The sequence below is a fragment of the Denticeps clupeoides genome, chromosome 12 (genome assembly GCF_900700375.1).
Source record: "Denticeps clupeoides chromosome 12, fDenClu1.1, whole genome shotgun sequence".
Taxonomy (NCBI): domain Eukaryota; kingdom Metazoa; phylum Chordata; class Actinopteri; order Clupeiformes; family Denticipitidae; genus Denticeps; species Denticeps clupeoides.
The window spans coordinates 14,999,638-15,021,460 of NC_041718.1; the positions used below are offsets into that span (position 1 = coordinate 14,999,638).

At 43.3% G+C, this 21,823-nt stretch overlaps 1 protein-coding gene across 4 annotated transcripts in view; it reads right to left on the reverse strand.

Annotated features, from left to right (window-relative positions):
* Positions 1-21,823, reverse strand: part of arhgef10la (Rho guanine nucleotide exchange factor (GEF) 10-like a) — a 91,274-nt gene that overhangs the window by 63,464 nt on the left and 5,987 nt on the right. For 3 of the 4 annotated variants that reach the window (XR_003751390.1, XM_028997818.1, XM_028997816.1), the window contains exons 2-14: positions 20,456-20,752; positions 19,877-19,904; positions 16,479-16,591; positions 13,761-13,853; positions 12,967-13,094; positions 11,653-11,748; positions 9,311-9,419; positions 7,466-7,569; positions 6,645-6,722; positions 5,282-5,461; positions 3,484-3,600; positions 2,769-2,861; positions 534-704 (exon numbers count right to left, since the gene is read on the reverse strand). Coding sequence is in view for 3 of the 4 variants with exons in the window: in XM_028997816.1 (XP_028853649.1) it covers positions 534-704; positions 2,769-2,861; positions 3,484-3,600; positions 5,282-5,461; positions 6,645-6,722; positions 7,466-7,569; positions 9,311-9,419; positions 11,653-11,748; positions 12,967-13,094; positions 13,761-13,853; positions 16,479-16,591; positions 19,877-19,904; positions 20,456-20,752 (1,607 nt within the window). In the remaining variant the exon portion in view is untranslated. The remainder of the gene's footprint in view (positions 1-533; positions 705-2,768; positions 2,862-3,483; positions 3,601-5,281; positions 5,462-6,644; positions 6,723-7,465; positions 7,570-9,310; positions 9,420-11,652; positions 11,749-12,966; positions 13,095-13,760; positions 13,854-16,478; positions 16,592-19,876; positions 19,905-20,455; positions 20,753-21,823) is intronic. The other variant, XM_028997817.1, reaches the window with a different exon arrangement.

Consider the following 21,823-nt stretch of genomic DNA (forward strand, 5'->3'; position numbering starts at 1 on the left):
ATGGTCTCGGTTAGATGCAAAAGACGCATTTATTTTCTTTAAAAGTACAGTTTTGATGCCACTGACCTATGAGTAAGTCTGCCTACAAGGCTTAATTTATGCTCGTAGGCATCTGTGGATAAAATCCTGCACTGTTAAAAAATGTAATGGACTCAGGTGTAAATTTAAATACATCAGCCATTTTGTGTGGGTGTGTATGTGTTTTGCTGGATTTGACAGGAGTGTGCACTCTCTTTTGAACAGTCTATTAAAAAAAGGAAATGCATGGTTATATGGCAAATGTTTCTGCACTTGACATGGTCTTTGAGAAGGTTGGTCATGCATTATGTATGAGATGTTTAGGAAATTTTGCTAATAACAATGTTCCATACTTGAATCATTCTACAGATGCTGTGGTGGACTGCAGGATGGCTTGAGGGCACAAAATTCTCTCAGCTAATCAGAGCGCCGCATTCAGAACAGACCTGAACCAATATGCCCGCAGCACTTAATGTATGTGACGCCTTTGAAGCGTGGAGAGTTGGAGCTCTTGCCTTGCTGAGCGAGCGATCGCTAATGCTGCGCGCGAGCTGCTGGGTCTCTGTTATCTGGTCTGCCAATCGCTTCTGCTCATTTAGCTTCTCAGCCAGGGTCTCCAGCTCCGTCAAGGCCAGCTGCAGCGGGAGTCGGTCTACATGACCCTTCGGCGTGTTCTTCAACATGTCCTGGGGTGGGGAGAAGGGAGAGGCAGAAAGGCAGAGGAAAAAAAGGGTCAGAAGCCACGTCGCCCGCTGAAAGCCAGACATTTTACCACGTTGACCGGACCAAGTTCAGTGATCCTAACAAGTCAAAGTTCACCGTAATGGGAATCCATTCTGCCTTTTTAAAGAGGCATTAATGGAAGAGTCATAACTTCAGCCCATTCTGGTAATTACATTGGTCACACACTGACAGCTGCTTGCTGGCACGGGATCGTAATTTGCGATTTGAGCTAAACTCGCTAAGACTGCATGTAAAAAATAAAAAAAAGTTTTCCCCCGCCCCTCCCTTCATGAAGACACGTTAGCAGAGCTGCTGCAGTGTCAGTGTGTTCCTACAGGACATTCAGGACAAGTAGAATCTGTACAATAAGAAGAAAACCTGTCGACTGACAGAGTCACATATATTAAAAAAAAAACTCTGTACAGAACTAAAGAAGTGCTGCAGATGTGGTGTTGACTTTGCGAGTGAACACACAAGGACATGGACAGTTTCTCCTAAAGCATTTGTATTCACGCCGCTGTAACCGCCACAGTGCTGTTAAGGAAGGGGATCAAGTTTTTTCTCAATCAGTTCACGTGATGGCATAATACAAAATCTAACCAACCGTCCAACAGCTAAACCGTTCGCCATTTGGTCAATTCATTGGACATCGCCAATGTCCCATCTCATCTCACTACTTATCAAATGCCAGCCAACTGCCTTCATGTAAAACATAATCTGAAAAAAACAATAATGTCACAATTAGGGACACGTACTAAAAATTGTCTTATAATTCTAGATAAATAAATAAAGTGTGCTTTTGTGCAGATGGCGTTAAAGTGAGAAACTATACGCAGAGCACACACATTTACGTCCCCTCCCATAAATAAAGTATTGCATGAGTGTGTGTGTGTGTGTGTGTGTGTGTGTGTGTGGACCCTCGGGGAGTGCTTATCAGGAAGCACAGGGCCATGACTGCACTGGCAGGGAAACAACTATCAGGCGCTTCAAACCCCCCCTGCGACTGTGCATATGGGCATGAGAGAGCGAGAGAGGAGGCAGGAAAAGTATAGAGAGAAGAGAGGCTAAGGGGAAAAGACAGGGATGTGAGAAAGGGAAGAAGTACGAGCGAGTGGAGGGATGGAGGGGGGGGTGTATGCTTTATATGTTTACTTTACACATGCAGGCCTACGTGTCAGCTTCTCTCAGTCTCAGCGTTGGTTGGGGGGTGTTGGCTGGGTGATTATGTAGGCACTTTCCAAATCCTGACGGTCTCAGCATGACGAGAAAATGCCTGATTCACATTCATAACTTATCTTTAAAATTCATGGATAATCAATGTCTACTGGGGTATGAAATGAAGTGCCGCGGTCCCTGTGTGGAAAGTTCAAATTCACGACTCATGGCTTCGGCACTGGGGAGTGGGGATAATGCAGGGCAGATAAAGCACTCGACAGCAGACAGATTCTGACATTTTCCTGTCCTTTCTGGGACCTTGTCTTGGGAGGTCGGAATGATATTTGCGGCCCAAGTCAACTCTTTCCCCTGATGCGTGAATTGCAAGAGTTGTTCAAAGGACACCACTTTTTTTTTCACATTGCTTCATTCCTGGCCCAGAGTGTTGTTAGCAAGGATAATGTCACTATTACAACAGGGTTTCAAAAGTAGTTGCAATCACTGACTGTCTCCAAGTAGGCTTATAACCAATATTTGATCAAATTACTGTTCTATTCCAAAAGCCTGCCACAGGGGTGTTTGAATTCTGCTTTAGAGATTTTCAAGCAGTCTATAAACAGTCCTTCTGCAGATTCTGCAGGATTTCTTGTAATGCATATATATATGTTGCACTGTTTTTAGGATTTTTTAAATGAGAATAAATGTGAACATGTTCAAGGAAACGATGAATGTTTCTGACGTTGTTAATAATACAACAACTTTGGACCACAATGCTTACAAGATGCCATTGTCTTGGACAATGGAATCTGTCTCCAATAAGTTTAGAGAAAATTGTCAATACATGAGAAAACACTTGCCAGTGGAACACTGACCTGCAGCAGCAGGATGAACTGTGGAAACCGTTGGATGGGCTTCACCATCAAGCCATAGAGGGTGATTCGGTCCGTGCTGGAAACCTGCTTCTTCTGCAAAGAGGTGGATTAAGAGATGTTTTCTGTAGATATGGATATTAGCCCTACAGCAAGCAGGAATAAGCAGAGGCAAGATCTGGAGACTGGATGAGACATCCACACCTGCAAGGCTCAGGATCTATGAGCTCTGTGCAAGCACAAAGTGAGTTGGCGGAGGTTGGTATTACAGTATTGATTCCCAATTCTTTGACCTTAAAGCTTGGCAAGCGTTGGAAACTGTGCCTGACTGTGCAGTGGCGTTCTCCAGAGCAATGCCGGAGGTTACTACTGCTTAAATACAAGGCATTGGTCAAATGGGTGATATAACATTTTGAAGCAGTCATTTATGTTTAACTGTTGCTTGCATGTGTGGATTTCTTGAGAAAAAGCCATTTAGTGGGCCCCTGAAATTTCATTCAAAAAGCACTGGATGAAAAAGTCTCCTTCATTAAAATAAATATGCAGGAAACACTTTTGATAAGTGATCTGACATTGCCTTTCCTCAGGTTTATCTCTAGTTGCTTTTGGTGTAAAAATAGACCAAATCTGAGTGACTCTGCAATGTTCATGAATCATTGTAGGTAATGGGAAAAAAATCATACAGCCTACAAGGAACAGAGATGATGAGCATCTTCACCTTGAGGAAGTCCAGGAATGCGGGTTTGGACATGCAGGCTTTCTTGATGATGGCCATGGCATTGGTGAAGTTGTTCACGTAGTCACTGTACACATCCACCACCATGGACTTGGAGAACTGTTTAAAATCCAAGATGAAATGTGTTAAGGAGGAAAAGAGCTAAAAAATCTTCTGCTGGGTTCAGAAATTTTACCCATTCATTCATTTTCAAAATCCAGATGGGATCATGAGGAGTTTATTTGTTACCTTTAAGTTACTGAAGATGCTGGTCAAACCTTCAAAACCAGCATGTCACCAGATTTTGTCGCATAGAAATACATGTGGCAGATGTTAAAATACAACTTTCAAACTGCTCAGGGTCATGGGGAATCTGAAGCACATCTAAAGTTAATGGATGTGAGAAGCTGTGTAGATAATGCAATTATTACTTCATAGCATGATCAATAATTGCCGCATTGCCTAAAATGCATTAAACACTGAGAATGACAGCGTAAAAAATGAATCACAGCATCATAAAACAAGCCACCAAGCTCTCAGTGAAGGTCTTCAGCGCCTTTTTGCATCTGTTGTCATAATGATATGTTGAGACACACTTGCATTATGGAGCCATCGTTCATTCCAATGGGAGTCCGGGCCGAATCACTCCAAACAGCAATCCACAGGTGAGCGTGTTTTTGCGAGAGGATGTAATTAGAAATTGATGATAATTTCAGAAGGATGCTTATAAACTTGATCTGTTTACCATTCGGAGGGACCAAAGCAGCCGGCAATCCATTACAGAAAGGCCTGTTGAGAGCAGGGGGCATGGCACGCATCCATTCATTCAGCTTTGATTAAACACAAACGTAGCTGCTGACACCAGCATTTGCAGGAGCGTGGTGGGAAATTAACGACACACGCACACAACTTAACTATTTCCAGCTCGACTCTAACCACTGCACAGCCTAAAATACAGAGCAAGCATATGCAATACACAAAGAAATTCATGACAGTGAACATACAATATGATTACAAGCATGTTGAAGGTCAGAAATTGAGGTTTTCTATAGGTTTTATGTATTATGCAACCATTTCAATGTGACCATCACATTTCTGGTGCTATCAATTGCTTTCATCTTTTTCAATATCACACTGGGAAGCAAAGCATATAACCAGAAAACCTTTAAAGGAATTTGCATCAACCACGCTGCCTGTGTGGCAAGGCTGATGGCATGCTGAGTAGCTTATTATTATAGCCTACCCCTCAAAAAATAGCAGGTGCTGCAAACCAAACTAGGTACTATAACACCACGCCCACATGCATTACACATGCTCACCAAGGCCAAGCCCAGCTATTCACACGATTGCACCTTGCACACATGACAGTGTGAAAAAAAAAACAGAAATCAATGTTATATTTTTGTATTCATGTGGGAACTTGACAGCACCTCTTGCTGCAGGGTTGTCAGATCAATGGTGGCACACAATGAATGGGGTCGTAGGGGGGGAGCAAAAGTAGCCTTTTATCTGGTAAATAATGAATAGAGCTTATTGAGGAGGACTATGTTCAGGGTCACAGCGGCAAGCTAATTTATTAGTCCATTAGCCCCCCTCCAGCCGTAATATGCATATAGCAGAAGCATCCGCTTCATTTGCAGCTCAAGAGAAATTCATCATGGCCGTAATAGATTCTGTGTTTGAAGCAGAGCGTTACGCCTCCTGCTTGACGCAGTAAATAGCATCAAGACACATATACAGACAGGCATGCTATTAGAAGCCGTGTTCATTACAGGGATTCCCAGTGGCACAGAAGACTCACAGAGGCCACAAAGAGGTCACCGATCTTCTCGCAGGTGTCCCACTCGGCCACACGGGACGCCAGGGCAATCTGGAACATGGAATGGCACTGCCTGATTTCGCGCAGCCGGAAGAAAATGGGACGGATCTTCCTGGGGCTCAAGATGCGTGGCTCCGCCTCCATCAGGGGCCTCTGGTATTCCTGAGGAACAGGATTGGGGGACATAAGCATCTCTGTACATCTGATGAGTCTAAACAAATAACGTATATATGCATCAGATCTTAAGATCCAGGCTCATTTCTGAGTATAGTATGGTATATTTAGTATAATACTGAATAGTATATATACCAATAGAACCTTGTGGTCATATTTTGTCTTCATGTCACAAACATTGTCAATATTTTCTTAAAGCTGAATGCAACCTAAATGCTTTCTTACTGAAGTCAATAGTGAAAACTGTCAGGATATCATGTATGGAAACAGACTTCGTTTTATTATGGAGTCCAAGAGACTGGTTCAAAGGGACCATGACCTTGGTTTATTCGAGTTGTGCATGGCTGGTTTAAACATCTCCACACTTGAGACACTGCAGCGGCCCTTTTTCAGGACACCGACACATAAAACGCTTTAACTAGAAAAACTGTCCTTTTTATGCTTTTGATGAAGTCTTTTACATGTTTGTCATCTAAAGTGTAATGTACAACAGCTCTCATTCACACACATATACACACACACACACACACACACACACACACTCCCGTCATGGGATTTTCAACATTATGTGTTGTCCTTATATTCAGAAATAATAATTCGGCAGCACAATGTTATCTGTGCCTTTCATATTGCTTGAACGCGCTCCAACAGGCATGTGACTCACAGTGTGAAGAAGCACTGAAAGGGAATCTTTGCTGGGTAAAAAAAAAGCCTTTTTTTAAATAAACAATTCATCTTTTAAGGAAGCTAATCTCTCTGCTCAGAAAATCCACACTCATTTAGAGTGTAGGGAAAATCTGACTAAAGAGTGGCAACATCAGGTCTCTGCTGTTTGTGCTTTCACTTGAAAAACTTCATTGTTGTTGTGTCCTTAATCTTTATTGTGTCCTGTAGCAAGCCTTTATTGGAGTCAAGTAGCTTTATCACGTACTTGTTGGACACATTGTTCACTAACATAGAATTATAAAATTAGTAGGTATGATAGAAGAGGAGGAATTTCCAACCATATGCAAATTTGCTGTGTTATGAGGATGCTTAATTTCTTCGAAACGTGCCGATACAGTGCATCGGCATATTCCCACCGATACACACAGGCAATGTGTGATGTCCTACAAGCTACATACAGTTCTGGCAAGGTGGAAGAACACACCCATTAGGCCGGTAGCCTCACCTGAAGTATCCTCTTCAGGGACTCGAGGTAGCTCCGCTCGCTTTGGACAATTGAGCACAGGATGTGGCGACGCAATATCTGGGGAAGAGGCAGGCAATTAAAGACTGGAACAGACAGGATAACTCAGGAGGGACAGGGTGCATGTTGGGTAATTAAGGCACCAAAAATCTAGACCACCTCATGGTCTGAATGGGTAAGAAAGCATTTATAGTAGAATTGCATCCAGTGTGAAAAATGGTGCTTGAGAATAGGATATTGTTAGCAAAAAAATAATAATAATAATAACTACACTTACACCAGTCAGCCATAACATTACATTAAATAACATTTTGGGATATATTAGGTAGCAAGCACACAGTTTGTCCTTGAAGCTGATATGCCAGAAACACACAACTGAAGGAATTTGTGCAACTGACAAATTGTCCAAGCATTTCCAAATCTGCAGCTCTGGTCTGCACAGTGGTAGTAAGACCAGAAATGGGACATATGGCTGGTCATATTGTTATGGATGATTTGTGTATATAAACATTTGACTAGCCATGACTAGGCAGTTTAGCCATCATAAAAAAAAATCTTAAATTCTGAATTTGCATTATTTGAAATCTGTATAGAGTCATCTTCATCCTTTGCATGGTTTTGATTCAAAGGTGAAAACAATGAGGCCATGAGAAATATAAAAAGGATCTACAGAAGCCTTCACGTTGTTTCTATCTTTATTTAGCTGAGTTCATCTAAGCATCAACCTGTTCTGTTTTTTCCTTTCAGTAAAAGGAGAAAAGAAAAAATGTTTCCACTTCTACTTTATTTTCACTCACACAGACCTGATAGCTGCTAAGTCCATCTGGCATGGGCCCCAGCTGTGGAGGAGGATGCTTGGTTTCGGACACAGTCACGTCTAAGTATCCCGCATCATCCTCTGCATCCTCTATAAATAAAAACACACACACGCACTTTATCATTCCCAGCACAGCAAAGCAAACCAAAACATTCAGAACATATTATATCTCTGAAAGCTGGAGGCAATATGAAAAAGTTCTGTAGGGAAAAAAAAAAACTCAAAAGCTGCATCTCTGCTGTTGCGCGCCTAACTACACGCAGCGTTCAGAGATGTGCCAGAATGTTCTCCGCACAGGTAGCAGAAGGCCATTCAGCTATTTGTCACGGCTGCCAGCAAAAAATACCTTATAGGGTTCTTCAAAAATAGCCCTGCTTTTCAGTCCCCCCAGTTATTGCATTTTACAATAGGTGTAGCTGGTTTGCCAAAGAGTTGTCACGCAGGAAATGCAGCACTCCAACCTCAAAAAGCCCAGCCAAAAGTTTTACAGACTCAAAAATGACACAAAACAACATAGCCTACATGACATAACCTACATCACCATATTCCAACTTAATTAGGCTTATATGGTCATCAATAGGTGAATAATGAATGTTGTAGGTCGAACATCCGCCAGGTGCAGGGAATGAGAACCACAGCCAGAAGGCACAAGACTCTTGATATGTTAGCATAGCGTCCACATAGCGTCAGAATGATGTTGGAGACACTGTCTAAGACAGCATTGGGGCATATGTTTAAAAAAAAATTCTTCCTTGCTACATCTGAAAAAGTTTGAGAATTGCTGGTCATGAAATTGGTATCTAATCTCCAATAACTGCTCAGTTGATGGGGTCTAGATAATTTTCATCATCAGGCCATTGCTCTTTTTTATGTGAATGGGCTCATTCATCAGCCTATGACCTTGCTTCTTCAATTGTGGTACACCAGCTCCCAAAGATGCACCACTTTTTCAAAGCTGTACAAAATAGAAATCTTTGAGATTTGTAAGATCAATGACATTTATATAAAATGTATATCCTCGTTATAATCTGAATAGCTGTACAATTTACATTGTCACTTAATGGGTCCTGCAGTCAAATAGTTATGGCTGTGGAAATAATGTTAAATAAAATATTAACACTTCTGTAAAATCCTGAAAATTACAACAACTTTGAATAAACAGATGCACTTTGTGCTAAAAATGTAAAAATAAAATAGAAAATATTGTTCACTAAGTACACTGTCATCTATGTGTTTTAAAAAATTAAATCAAATCAATGTTAGATCTAAATAAGTTAAATTGTTGTTGCCAAAATGTCACATATTACCCCTATGGCTCTCATTCCCTGACATTCTTCATTTCTTCATTCATTCCGCAACTTTGCTATACAAGCTGTGTGTCATTTTTTTTACTCCAATATCAAGCCCCAGCAGTTGCATTGCAGAGCTGCATCATTCTGGACTTTTCTCCCACGCATCACACCGCTTCGTCAGACACACTGGCTGTCTATAATCACACCACGCTGGCCTGGCTTGATCTTACAGCTCTTTCATACAACTTGCATCATCTAGATCAGTTCGCTCTTATGTTTCCTTTAGACTGTCTGCTCCTTCAAAGAAGAAAAACTTGGGTAAGTCAGTGGGGTGGCCGAATTATCTGTTCCATTGTGCTGAGCCACAGAACCGGACTCAGCAGAAGTGTAGTAATGCAAGCGAACAGAATGCCCCTCCCTGTGCGGCAAATCAGTGAACAATGTATACCCACTGTCTCTGATTCCTAGAAAGAGTGTTCCGCCCTTGAGGAACTCATCAAAAAAGCAGCACGAGTGCAAACAAACCCTGCCCAGCCTACCTGAGTGGTCCTTTTTTTGTAGGAAGGAGACCTTCCTCATGACAGCTATTTTCGTCTTCTCCAGCCCATCCTTGGTCCCGCTGCGAGCCGCCCGCATCAGCTGGTGCACCTGTGTGGGCAAAGAGGGTGTGAGGAGCGGCTTCCACCCCGACAGGCTTCAGAGAGCAGAGACGATGGGGTCAGGAATCTTTTTGACCACTCCTGTTGGGAAAAGGTCAACAATCTCAGCACAAGGCGCTGAATCGGAGATGTGAAGATGGCTGTAAGCCGCTTAGCGGAGCCTTTCTCACAGACCTCAAACCCATCCTCTCGGTCCCAGCGGCGCGGAGAACTGACAGCATGGGCCTAAACCCACACTAGCGTTTTTGGTTTATTTTAGACCCTTTTTCATCTTTATGAGCGCCGGGAATCAGGTCATAAATTGGGAGAGCATGGCAGTAAGTGTCTGTGGCAGTAAACACAGGCCATTTATTCATGAGCCTTCATAACCGACAACTCCCTCTATGGAGTGCAGAAACTTCATATCAGCTCATATCAAACGACGCAGTCCATCACTCTGCACGGGCGGAAACAGAAAGGGAGCGAGACGGAGGTTAAAGGGCCACTCCATGCAAAACTTCTGAGAAATTGGAAATTGAATTCATGTGTTCAACACATTTTACGGCATAGTTCCATCAGGCTGTTGCTGAGGCCTAAAGCGGACATGCAGGCTGCAGGGTGCTACTTGTTTTCTTCTATGAATTTTTGCCCCATAGGTTTAGTTTCCTGTTGCACGTCCACATAGTCCTTTTTTTTTTTTCTTTGAGCTCAGACGCATACAAAACTATTTTCAAAGCACTACAACAGACATGGTGCTTGGGGAGCCACATCAAGAATTCAAGTATTTGGGATTTACCCAGCCATTTTCCTTATTTCTCTCACCCAGAAGAAGACCTTTAATGATGTTTTAAGTGGGTGGTGTCCATGACGATGACTGACAAACCTCACATACTGTACACTGTGCTTCACAAAAATGCAGCAAAACATGAACAAAACTATTTTAATTATGATTGGTCGAACACTGGTGAACTGTTGTCCTCGATGTGCTATGTCGTATGGCTGTATAAAGCTGTATAATGAGCTCTAATGAATTTCTGCTTTCTTCAGACAACTGATGTCACAGTGGTACAATTTGTGCCATTTGTCATTAAGCATAAGGAGAGAAATTGGATTTGAAAGGCACTGTACGCATTCCTGTTTTTCGCTTACACCCAAAAGCATTTGATTCTGCCACATTTGCCACAGCTTCACAGATGCCTCAACAAGAAAAAAAAAAGGTTTGTCACGATTACAGGACATTATGCCATCTGGTATCGGGCTCCAATCAATCACAAAACAGCAAAATATCTAATCACAAAACTAATCTCCACTCACTGTCCCCAATCAAATCACAGCGAAAAGTTCTTTCTGCGCAGCATAAAAGGTCTCAGGAAATACAATTCACAGCACTCAGTATGTGAGTGTGCTTAGATCTTATAGTGTCCAAACCAGGAGTAAACATACATAGCATGTGGGCAGCAGTCTATGATATTAACAAAATTATATACTGGTGTGTAACTAATAATGTTACTACCATGGGGGGCTAGTAGCCTAGTGGGTAAGACACTCGCCTATGAACCAGAAGACCCAGGTTCAAATCCCATTTACTACCATTGTGTCCCTGAGCAAGACACTTAACCCTAAATTGCTCCAGGGGGACTGTCCTTGTAACTACTGGTTGTAAGTCGCTCTGGATAAGGGCGTCTGATAAATGCTGTAAATGTAACTATTTCTGACAAAAGGTGAACGCTGAATCGTGATGGGAGGAGCTTAAAGGCATGACTGACATCTTGTTCTGGATACTTAAAACCCCTCCTGTCAGCAGGCCACAGTTTGCGTCGTTTTTGGCTTATAATACTCGTTGTTCGCACAAATCAAGAATAACAGTAGCTTAAAAACTCACTGTCTCTCTCAAATACACACACTGACTAAACACTCTCACTGTGTCCTCAACAGGAGACGAGACAGTGGGTGTAAAGGCCAATAAGCGAATTAACCTCAAAGGCTGACAACTAAAGACAAGTAACTTGACTGACTGATGCTACGCTAACTCTGAAATGTCTGAATAGACGGACTTCTTCTTCTTTCTTCGGCTTCTCCCATTAGGTCTTCTGGTTCATAGGCAAGTGTTTCACTGATTCACTTCTGCCCAACTTGAGACTGCGGCGAGTTAAAGGTTGGAGGATGGAGAAGATGGACCTTGAGGACCACGATCTGAAGAACCCTGCTGTAGAACCCCCCTTTGTGGAAGTTGCGGCAGATACCTTCATGTCATAGCTGTGTTTGCCCCCCAGTCTGATGGCTATCTCCCGCCTGGTCCTGGCGCAGCGCTCCCTCAGGCGCCGAATGTCAGGGGAGAGCTACAGGTATCACCACGGCAACCACGCAGGAGGAAGGAACAGGTGCAAGGGAAGAGAGGAAGGAAGAGGCAGAAGAAAGACAGAGACATGAAGGAGGGACGGGGGGCAAAAAAAAAAAAAATCAGCACGGCACCATCAGGAAGGGGGGGAGATGGCAGAGCTATGCGGCAGAGCGATTGAAGCCGAGCGCACGGCTTTGGTTGTGAGCCGAAGCAGCCCGGGCAGAGAAGTGGGAAGAGTGGGGAGGGGGGCAGGGGGGTTCTTTTCTCCTTTTCTCTCTCGCTCAAAGTCTCTTTTTCCCCCTCTGTGATGCTAATTTCTGCTAAATCCTCCCATCCCCACATTTTCATAACCAAACCATTTGGGCTAGCATTGATCTGGGCAAGCATTCTTCTGCTTTGTGCAGCCAATTACAACTTGTACACCATTGGTACAAGATTTATTTTTTAAAGCCCGGCGCCACAGGAGGCTCGCGATGGATACCGGTTTCAGATTCGTAATTGGGAATATTAATTTACTGTCGACACTGCGTAGAATCAGAACTGAATTAGACGCAGGTCATAATTGAATTTTACTTTGACGCTTTAAAGGGAGGAATAAAACACTACATGGGTCGAGGGAGGGGATGGAGGGGAAATTAGCATCCAACGGAGCAGCGCCTGAGCCAAGCGTTTTTCTGCACGCACACACACACACACACACACACACACACACACCCTGACCTCACGAGTGCAAAAGGCAGGGAGGGCAGTACAAAGTGAAAGCAATCAGCCGCTGTGGCCATCATTACGGAGTCATTATGGAAGACCGGGAGGACGGGGAGGGGGGCTCGTCTGCTGGTTCTCGGAGGAGGGCGGCTAGCGCGGCCAGACACTGCCACCCGGTGGCGGAGAACAGAGGAAAGTGTGGGGAACAGGGCCTAAAGTGCTCAGTTTCTGATGTATTATGCATCCGCAGCTCTTTTTTTTTTTTTACAATGCAAAACATTCCTTTTATCACATTTTTATCACAGCTCAGCTGTTTGTGAAACATGAGTAAAAGGAGCTTTTTATCACGCTGTTGATCCTGATTGCGGGCCTACTGAGGGGTATCTGAAAGTCACGTAGACTCACAGCAGCACGCAAATTGTATATTTGCACATACAGAGAGATAAATGCAACACTGCTGGTGAGATTGTCTTTGTTCTTAGTCTTCACATGTATTCACACACACACACACCTTGCTCCGAGTTGAAGTCTTGCTCTCGGAGTCTGAGTGCTCATCGTAGCTCTCAAACTCACTGGAACTCCATCCATTTGGACCCTGTTGGCCCTCCTCCCTGTGTATGTCTTCATAGATCATATCACCTAGCAGAACACAGGAGAAGGAGCAGAATGCAAGCAATATATGTATATATATGTTTCATCATATTATAAATCTATTATTATTATAATATATGTGGAAAATCCCTAAATAATTATAATATGAAAAATAACACTGATTATCTGATTAATAAGGTGCCTATTAAGGCATGGGATTGAAAAATGTATAAAAAAAAAGATGATCTTCGACTGATGATCTGGCCAACTGATCTCCATAACAACAGATCTGCCTTTGACCTGGTCAACACGACAACCAGGGAATGAGCATCCTGACAGGCATCAGCACAATATCAGGCAGGCGGTTTAATGATGGAACATCACACAAACGCTTCAAGAACCACAGTTATTTCCTCATATTGTGATTGATTTAGAGGTCTAGTCCAGGCCAATATTCATCTGTCTCCCCTAAAATATCATTCCTAACTTCGTTGTTTAGGAAGCTAAGTGTGCATGTTTAACACTCAAACTGAATTTTAAATAGAATTTTAATAATGCCCTTTGAGGCTGTGCTATAAAAGTTGCATTGTCACCTTTCTTGGTCTTAAGCCTCATGCCTGTGACTGCAGCACAACAAGGCCAATATCTAACGAGTGCAGCACAGCCTCCAGGGTATTATTGCTCAACTGAAGAACAGTAATCCTCCCCACCGACCTTCCTCGGCGGAGAGTACGTCCTCGCTCGGCACGTCGTCATAGATCACCTCCGGGCTCCCCTCCTGCGCCTCCGACTCAGCAGCCGTCTCACCTGAAGGAAGAATGCGGGAGGCTCCCATCAGCTGGTGGCATGGCTTACATGCCGGGGACTGTGTTTGTGCACTGAGAAATGTCAAGAACTACATGTGAGTGGCAAGGTGTGCTCGGCTAAAGCGTGTGTGTCGCACTGCTCTTTGTGAAGGGCCTCGCTAAGTGCTCTCAGGAGCTGACTCGCTGAAGGAGGCAAAGGCAAAAAAATCCCGAGGTTAAGTGCTTCAGACAGGCAGGCATTGCCCTTTGACCTCGTATCTTTTTCCACTCAGTGTCATTTGTGCTGTTTGCGCCAGCCCTCTGGTTGATCTAATGGCCCTGTCTGTTTCTTCAGGCCCACAGGATTTGCCATTAGCCACGCTCAATGTGCGTATTTCTAATTTGCCCCGGTGAGTGCTATTGATTCTGTTTAAAATGTGATTTGTCTTCAACGATTTCTGCTCGACATCAGACCTCAAGAATCACTGTTTTCTTTTAATCTGATGAGAAGCTGCGTCGCCCACATTGTCCAAAGGATTAGCCAGAAAATTCAAATAAGACCCTGTCGAAAACCGAAAAAACTTTGATGGGCATGACAAGGGTAAACCACATCAATGGCAGCCACAGCTCTGCAGTCAGAGAAGGTGATTTTACAAGAAAATGTCATGATTCATAGGACACTGACTTAATCAGAACCTGTAATTATACCTGCTTTTATTAAAGTTGTCAGGGTTTAAGACGCTGCGCCCTCATGTCCTTAATGTCTGAAGCACAAACTGAACACTGTTTGGCATGTGGGTGTAGATGCGGGGATGATGAAGGAAGACCAATTAGCAGATTAATCTTCTGGCAGAATAGGAATACCTGGTGTCCGAGTCTTGTGTTCTTTTTTTTTATAGAAAATGCAATAAAAGCAACTCAACTAAAACTAATATGACTAACTAAAATATAAAAATGTATCGGGTTATATTGTTTTATAGAGTAACTTTGAGTGGAGACCCATTCTTATTTTCCAATCATTTTTAAACATAAAGAAAGATTCCAAGTTTTATCTCTGTTATCAAGGGATGTTGTTAAGGTGCTGAATAAGATGTAGAGGATTGGAAGTGTTCAGAAAGGACATGACTCCAGAATGAGGAAGAAGGATGTGAGAGAGCCAATCATCCCCATTGGCTCTAAATAAAAAAAAAGATCATTAAAAATTGTACGCCAACAAAAAGGGCTGGATGTGTAGTTAGTTCTTCCTCTCCAAGGTACCGAAAACAAGAAAGTCGTCCTTTTCCTGTTTATTTTTGGTGAGTTTTAAGGATATACTTGATGTGACATTAACAAACATTCCCTACCTGCCGGTTCTGTAATTGCACCATCTACTTGCAACGAAAGAACATTAGTTGTAAATCCCAAAACCAAAAAAGGCGCCAACACAGGCCTACGCTGGCGCTCCTCATCCCAAGAACAGGGCGAAGAGGCAGAAAGCCGAACACCCACGGCAGAGAAACAAATCTGAATTCCCCAACCAAAGGTCCTGCGCTGCAGCCCACGGCAGACAGCGCAGGTGTGGGCACCGGCACTTGAGAGCCGGTAATTGACTTCGCTCGTGGTAGCCCCTGCCAGGGCACCGTGGGGACCAAGTTAAGCAGGGGGGGATTTGCATGCTCCGTGCCACATGTCAGCCTCTGCCTTCTTTGTGTCCCTCGGCTACCTGAAAATCCCATTTACCAAAAGGGGCTGTCATTTTGTTTGTCTGACACTCAAGGATGAGAGCACCCCGCACGGCGCTGCCGGAGATGAATATTAATAGCGAGGAGCCGAGTAGCAGACAGGAGCGAGAGGCGGTAACTTCTGAGGGCAAATGTCCTGTTTGCAGAAACGGGTGGCCAGGAACCAAGCATTCAGATAAACCCCGGCCAGCCATTTCACGAGGACGTCCAATGAAGAGCAGCCTTCACAGTCACGGCACATGCCGAGCAAGCAGAAAACGCACACGTGGCAATTTCCGGACGCTGTGACAATATTGCCTCCCTGTTTTGATCCTAATCCACCATCAAGTTCATCCGTGGAGTGTCTTGGGCCCTAATAAGCGCTAATTCCTCGGTGATATATGGGTGGTGTAGACATGCAGGGTTTTTTTTCATCTTGGTGTTGCTGTTAAATCCACCAACAAAGCACGTTGCCACTGAGCTATTTTATCTTACTTAGATTGAATTTTTCAGTACATTAGCTAATCAATAAAGCTTTGACCTTGGTCTCGGCCAGTATATCCAGTGGCAAGTCAGTGGCAATATTTAGCTCACTTCTGAGGACAAAAGAGACCTGAAGAAACACGGATGCCAGTGTTAAGTGCTGCTCATTCCATTCAACATTATATTGGGATCAGGCTGGATCATCTTCCAAAGATCAGGCAATAATAACAGTAATCAGAGCAAATACACGAGGTTTCCTAGAACATTAAGAAGCATTTCTCAGAACAAGTAGCAGTTCTCAGAAATCCTGTGTGGATTTTATTATAGTTATTTGAGACCTACACATCTTTGTTCACCCTAATATCATTGTAGGAAACAAGCAATGAACTTGAAGCTTAATCCAATAATTTTGCCTTGATCATCCCCTGATTCACTTTTCAGTATAGCCAAATGTTCTTATTTACCTTGAGCCACCTCTCCCAGACAGGGCTCACCCACTGCAGCAGTGTCTGCCCGGTTGTCCTCAGAGCCCGTCAGAGCTTCGTCCAGGAGCCCAGAAGGTGCAGAAGTTGACTCTCTAGAGCATTCCCCAAAATAGACGGCATGTTATTATTCATCCTGAGGGAGTAGTACATAGTCATTAAAGAAGCATGACACAGGGTGGAGGAGGAGGAGGAGGAGGAGAAGGAGGAGGAGACACTGGGTTCAAAAAAACATCTCCACAGAAGCAAAGTGCCAATTTCTGATGTGTCATTCATTTGTTTTTGCATTTTTTTGTGTTGAGTGTGTGTCTTTGCTTAGGTTCTCATTATATTTCTGATGAGTAATCTAGTGGCTCTACCAATAGCTGTCTGTAATACCATGTCTGGCCCCAGTGTCCACAAGAAGGAAAAGAAAAAGAGACTTAAGTGACAAGTGTCACCCGTAGACCCTGTCACCAGGGCCAGACCCTCTCAATTAGGAAGACGGCTCCAGCAGTGAAGCGCTGAGAGGCTTGTTTATGGCCCGGCAGCATCTGATACTGTCAGAAAGGCCTCAAAGCGATTTGCCGCGGTCTGCCTGTTAATTGCAAGAGAAGATGCACGAGGGACGGGGGCGGAATCGCACATCAAAGTCTCTCATGAGTTCAGTTTCTGAGCTGGCGTGTTGACACCTCGCGAGATCCAGTGATTCTCTGTGAAGCGCAGCTCCGCTCTAGTCTGCAGGCTGCTCCTGTCACTGGCGAGGACGGGCCGCATTATCGCACCGAGACTAATAACTCTTATCTTCGTGGAGTGTTTATATGACGTTACGTTTCTTGACGTGTTTCTTGACAGGTTAATATTAAGTTAACGTGTTTATTTTGAAATGAGAAATAAGTAAGGGCAGCAGTTTTAATTCCTGGCAGGGATAGAGACAGACATGACTTGTTGGAAGCAAAATAGATTTCCAAAGCCTGAATCCCAGAGTTCCCAGCTGGCTGGAGGGAAAGAGTAGGCACCGCTGCGCTGAATGTTAATAAGTCAGCCGGAAGCAGGGCGCACTTGACTCCACCAGGCTCTGCCGGTGTCTGTTTCCTTTCACTATGCCAGGGACGGGGACCGCCGGTCCTCACCCAGCCCTTGTCTAATGAACGTGGGGAGATTTGTTTACCTCGCCTCCTTCCCCGGCGTCATGGTGGCTGACATGACTGCTTTGTCTTGCCTTCCCACTGTCTGCTGCACCTGTTCCAACAATCCCACCCAATATATATACATATATATGTCGTCTCTTCATTTTCTGTTTTGCTTTTTATTGTTTCCCCTGACAACCAGCCTCTGGTTGTCAAATTGTCTGACAAATGGTCACCATGTTACAGTCCAGTAGGCAGTTCTTAATCTCCACGTTATTAACATTTACATAATAAATATTAACTAAAGAATAATAGGATGGCAGAATTCAATGCTGCTAACCAAGCGTTATTAATTATTTCATTTTATTTGTTTACTATATACAAATACTTAACAGTGATAAGCATCTATACAGCATTCCTGTGCATTCCATCCTTTGTATGTACATTTTTTTATTTTTTTTTCCAGGTTTTTGCGAATGTTGTGGCAGCATGGGCCACATTGAAACTACTAGAAGAAGTTTACATGATATCAGTTACCACCACAACACATACTTTATCGAATTTCAGTGCAAACAGAGAGGGGAAATTAGAATCAATTTCACGTTAAAGTTTCTAATTTCTCACTCAACTGGGTTCAATTTCATGCTACTTGTAATTTATTCAAAACTTTATCCAGCGCTAAACATCTGTGTGTATGGATCTGGCAGGGCAAGAAGTTGGCCAAATATAAGACGTCGGCGATAGATTTCCTTATAACTGCATTTCCATTTACTCTAATAGCCATTGATGTGATGAAAACTGTCCCAAAAGCCCAGAAATTATCAATGTGAGATGCACCCAGTCGTTCAGCTCATCCCAAACATGGCCCAGTCTCCCAGACATTTCAGTTCAGTTTATTGCCCCTCAAGGGGAAATTTGCTTTACAGAAGTGGCTGAAAGGACACATGTGAAAAAAAATGTAGTACAAAACTACAAAACTACAAAAATGTAGTTTGTACCCAAACTGGCCAAGTTCAGCCACATCAATGTGTTTGTTTAAAAATGAAAGTAAAGTGAGTGTGAAACACTGCAGCACATGTGTCCTCTGCTTTTATCCAATCATCCTTAGTAAGCAATGGACAGCCATGACAGGCCCCCGGGGAGCAGTGTGTGGGGACGGTGGTTTGCTCAGTGGCACCTCAGTGGCACCTTCTGATTACGGGGCCACTTCCTTAACCGCCACTGCCCCAGCCGCTGGCCCGGAATCGCACATCATGAGTTCAGTTTCTGAGCTGGCATGTTGACACCTCGTGAGATCCTCGTGAGACTCTGCTCTAGTCTGCAGGCTGACGAGGATGGGCCGACTAATAACTCTTATCTGTGTGGAGGGTTTATATGAGTTTCTTGACATGTTTCTTACTAATACTAAATTAACGTTTTTATTAAACAAAAGGTCATTTAGCATATACATAATGGTCAATCGAATAACATAAAAGGTATCATGCTGCTTTTAAAGACTTTACCCTAGGAAGCCTGAACCTATCGCTAGGAGAGGGATAAATTATTCCAACAGAAGAAATTGACTAATCAACAAAAACAAATAAAAGAGTTTTGCATGTGACAAAGCGTATTTCACATGACATGAAGTGACCTGTCTCCCAAAAACAGCTTCATGCTCTTGAAAGCAGTCATGGCAGCATTTTTATTTTTATCCCAGTGTCTGGGAGTGGCCACGCTTCTTATTTAAACATTAAACAAAAGCCTGCACTGTCAAACGACTTTTGAAACAGAAAGCACCTTACACTGGCGTGCTGACAGGACGGTCTCACACTTCCGCATGGAAGTGAACCCGACCCCAGTCTAGAATTCAAACTTGACATGCACAGCTAATCAGATGGACTGCACCCTGCAGTGCTGTATTGACAGCTCCGACTTCGGCAGTGTGTGCTCAGCAGAAATGGCTATAGAAGGGCGATGGCAGAGGCCACAGAGGTTCTGCTGCACTGCGGCCGGGCCTGGCACAGGAAAACCCAGAGGAACCTCAGAAACAGCCCATCCTTCAGTTTCCCATGGCACCGCATGGCCTGACTGGATGGTTAGCTGCACTGCCCCCATCATTTGATCATGTATACTATATGTACTATAGGCCATACGGTGCATAATCAGCATTCATCTACTAGAGGCCTTCAAAACAGAAATGCAGGGAAACAGGTATTTAAAAAATCTTCATATCTTCATTTTTCATCGAATACAAAGTCAAATAAATTTGTGTCAGAATGTGGTTTATCTTACCGCATAGGGACCTTGTTCGATGACAAATCTGCAAAATAAATTGGAATGTGAATCATTTTCAGAGGTTTATGATTTGTGGTGAACCACAATAAAATGATGACACAACAATTAAACTGGAATATAAATGGGGGGGGAATGTAAATTTGAAACCGACACTAGGCAAAAGTCCGAGGTAACTTTTTAAAATTGGATTTAAAACTGCATAAGTAACTACTAGTCTATAAGTACACAGCACAGGCCAGACATTTATGTCTAGTCTATAAAAAATAGCTGGAAACGAATGCTGCTGTGATAAAGCCATATATGTCAGTGTTACATAACAGGCTTAGGCAGGACAAGGACACCAGTAGTATCTGACCTTATCATGAGGAGCTCCTGCTGCGCGGAGTGCCTTGACCAGATTATTCCTCGCAGGCCTCTTTACAAGTCTCCTAATCAGCCCCTTAATTCCCACATACCACATACAGTCCCGCTCAGATGTAAATGAAGTAATAACTTCATTCCAGAACTTGTAGAAATATCAACCTGTCTGACGGTACAGCCTTGATTAGATGGGAAATGGTAGATGGTCATGCTTACCAGTGCTTGGTCTGCCGCTCTCAGGTGTGCTGGAACACTCCTGACCAGCAGGGGGGTTTACATTTAATTCCAGCAGTGAAGTTGATGCAGATTGCTGGTTATTTCCAGTTTGTAGTGGTTGTGGGTCCTCATTTGAGTCCTGATCTGTCTTGATAAGCTCGGCTGAAGTTTTGGCCAGGACAGCAGCCACTGCGGTAGGCCCTTCCTCGTCACTTTCCTCAAATTCAAACTCTTCTCCCTCCTCCTCTTCCTCATCCTCCTCTGCATCTCGGGGCTGTGTCTGTGAAGACATGGGCCCTGCAACAAATCGATAAAACAAGGATTATTCCTACTGAATAATTAAAAAGTATTTATTTAGCATAACAAAAAAGTTTTATCACAAATCAAGCTAAAAGTCTGATTGAGACCATGTCAACCAAACATAAAATTATTATGTGAACAGATGGTTAAAAAATAAAAGAAAACTGAATTTGCTTACATTTAATTTCTACCAGCTGGCTGAATATTCATTTGTTCTTCTGGGTTCATTATTTGTTTTATTAATATTTTGGTTTAAGTACAGTCTTCTACAGACTTTAATTACAGATTGGGAACATTAATGTGCAGCATTAGTGTGTGTGGAGCATAGATGCGAAGCTCTTTATTTTTAGTGTGTATGCTAACACAATTCTCTCCTAATTCATACAGATGCCCATTTCACTTTTGCGGGTAAAGATTTTTTTTGAGTGTGTGTGAGCCAGGTGCAATTCCCTTTTTTCATGTTCATTCTGTACCTGAAATAAGAGACACCTGCTGACTTTAGTGCTGTTGCATGAATGGGCTGTTAAAATAATGATCAAGCATAAGAGGTTTTGCATGTGAATTAATATGGGGCCCTTAAGTGTCCTTTTACTACAGACTATTCTGTGGGCGGAAACATTAGGTCATAGCAGAGTGGTCAGATTATCCACTCTTTTAAAAATGACATCGAAGGGCGTATCTTGTTACTAAAGTAAGTAACTGGAGGAATAACACAACAGGTTTGGCTCCTGTTTGGCCTATGCTGGGCAATGGATCTCCATTTCCTGGTTCCATGACATCCAGAACATGACACATGTTTTACTACAGTACATGAGTAATATTATAGACCATTTGCACAGTTCTTCCCTCAGAGTCTTGGTTCCATGAACATGATGGTGTCAGTTTCCCTAAACTCTTATATCCCTCCAATTTCCAGTGCCCCACTGAATCCGTGTAGCAAAGGATATATAGAAAATATATAGAAATTGTCATATCTCCTCTTAACAGAGCACCTGGCAGAGAAAACGATCCAACGCTGAAATTCGGTTCTGTCAACACTGCGGTTCCACCAGCCTCCACAAACCAGCC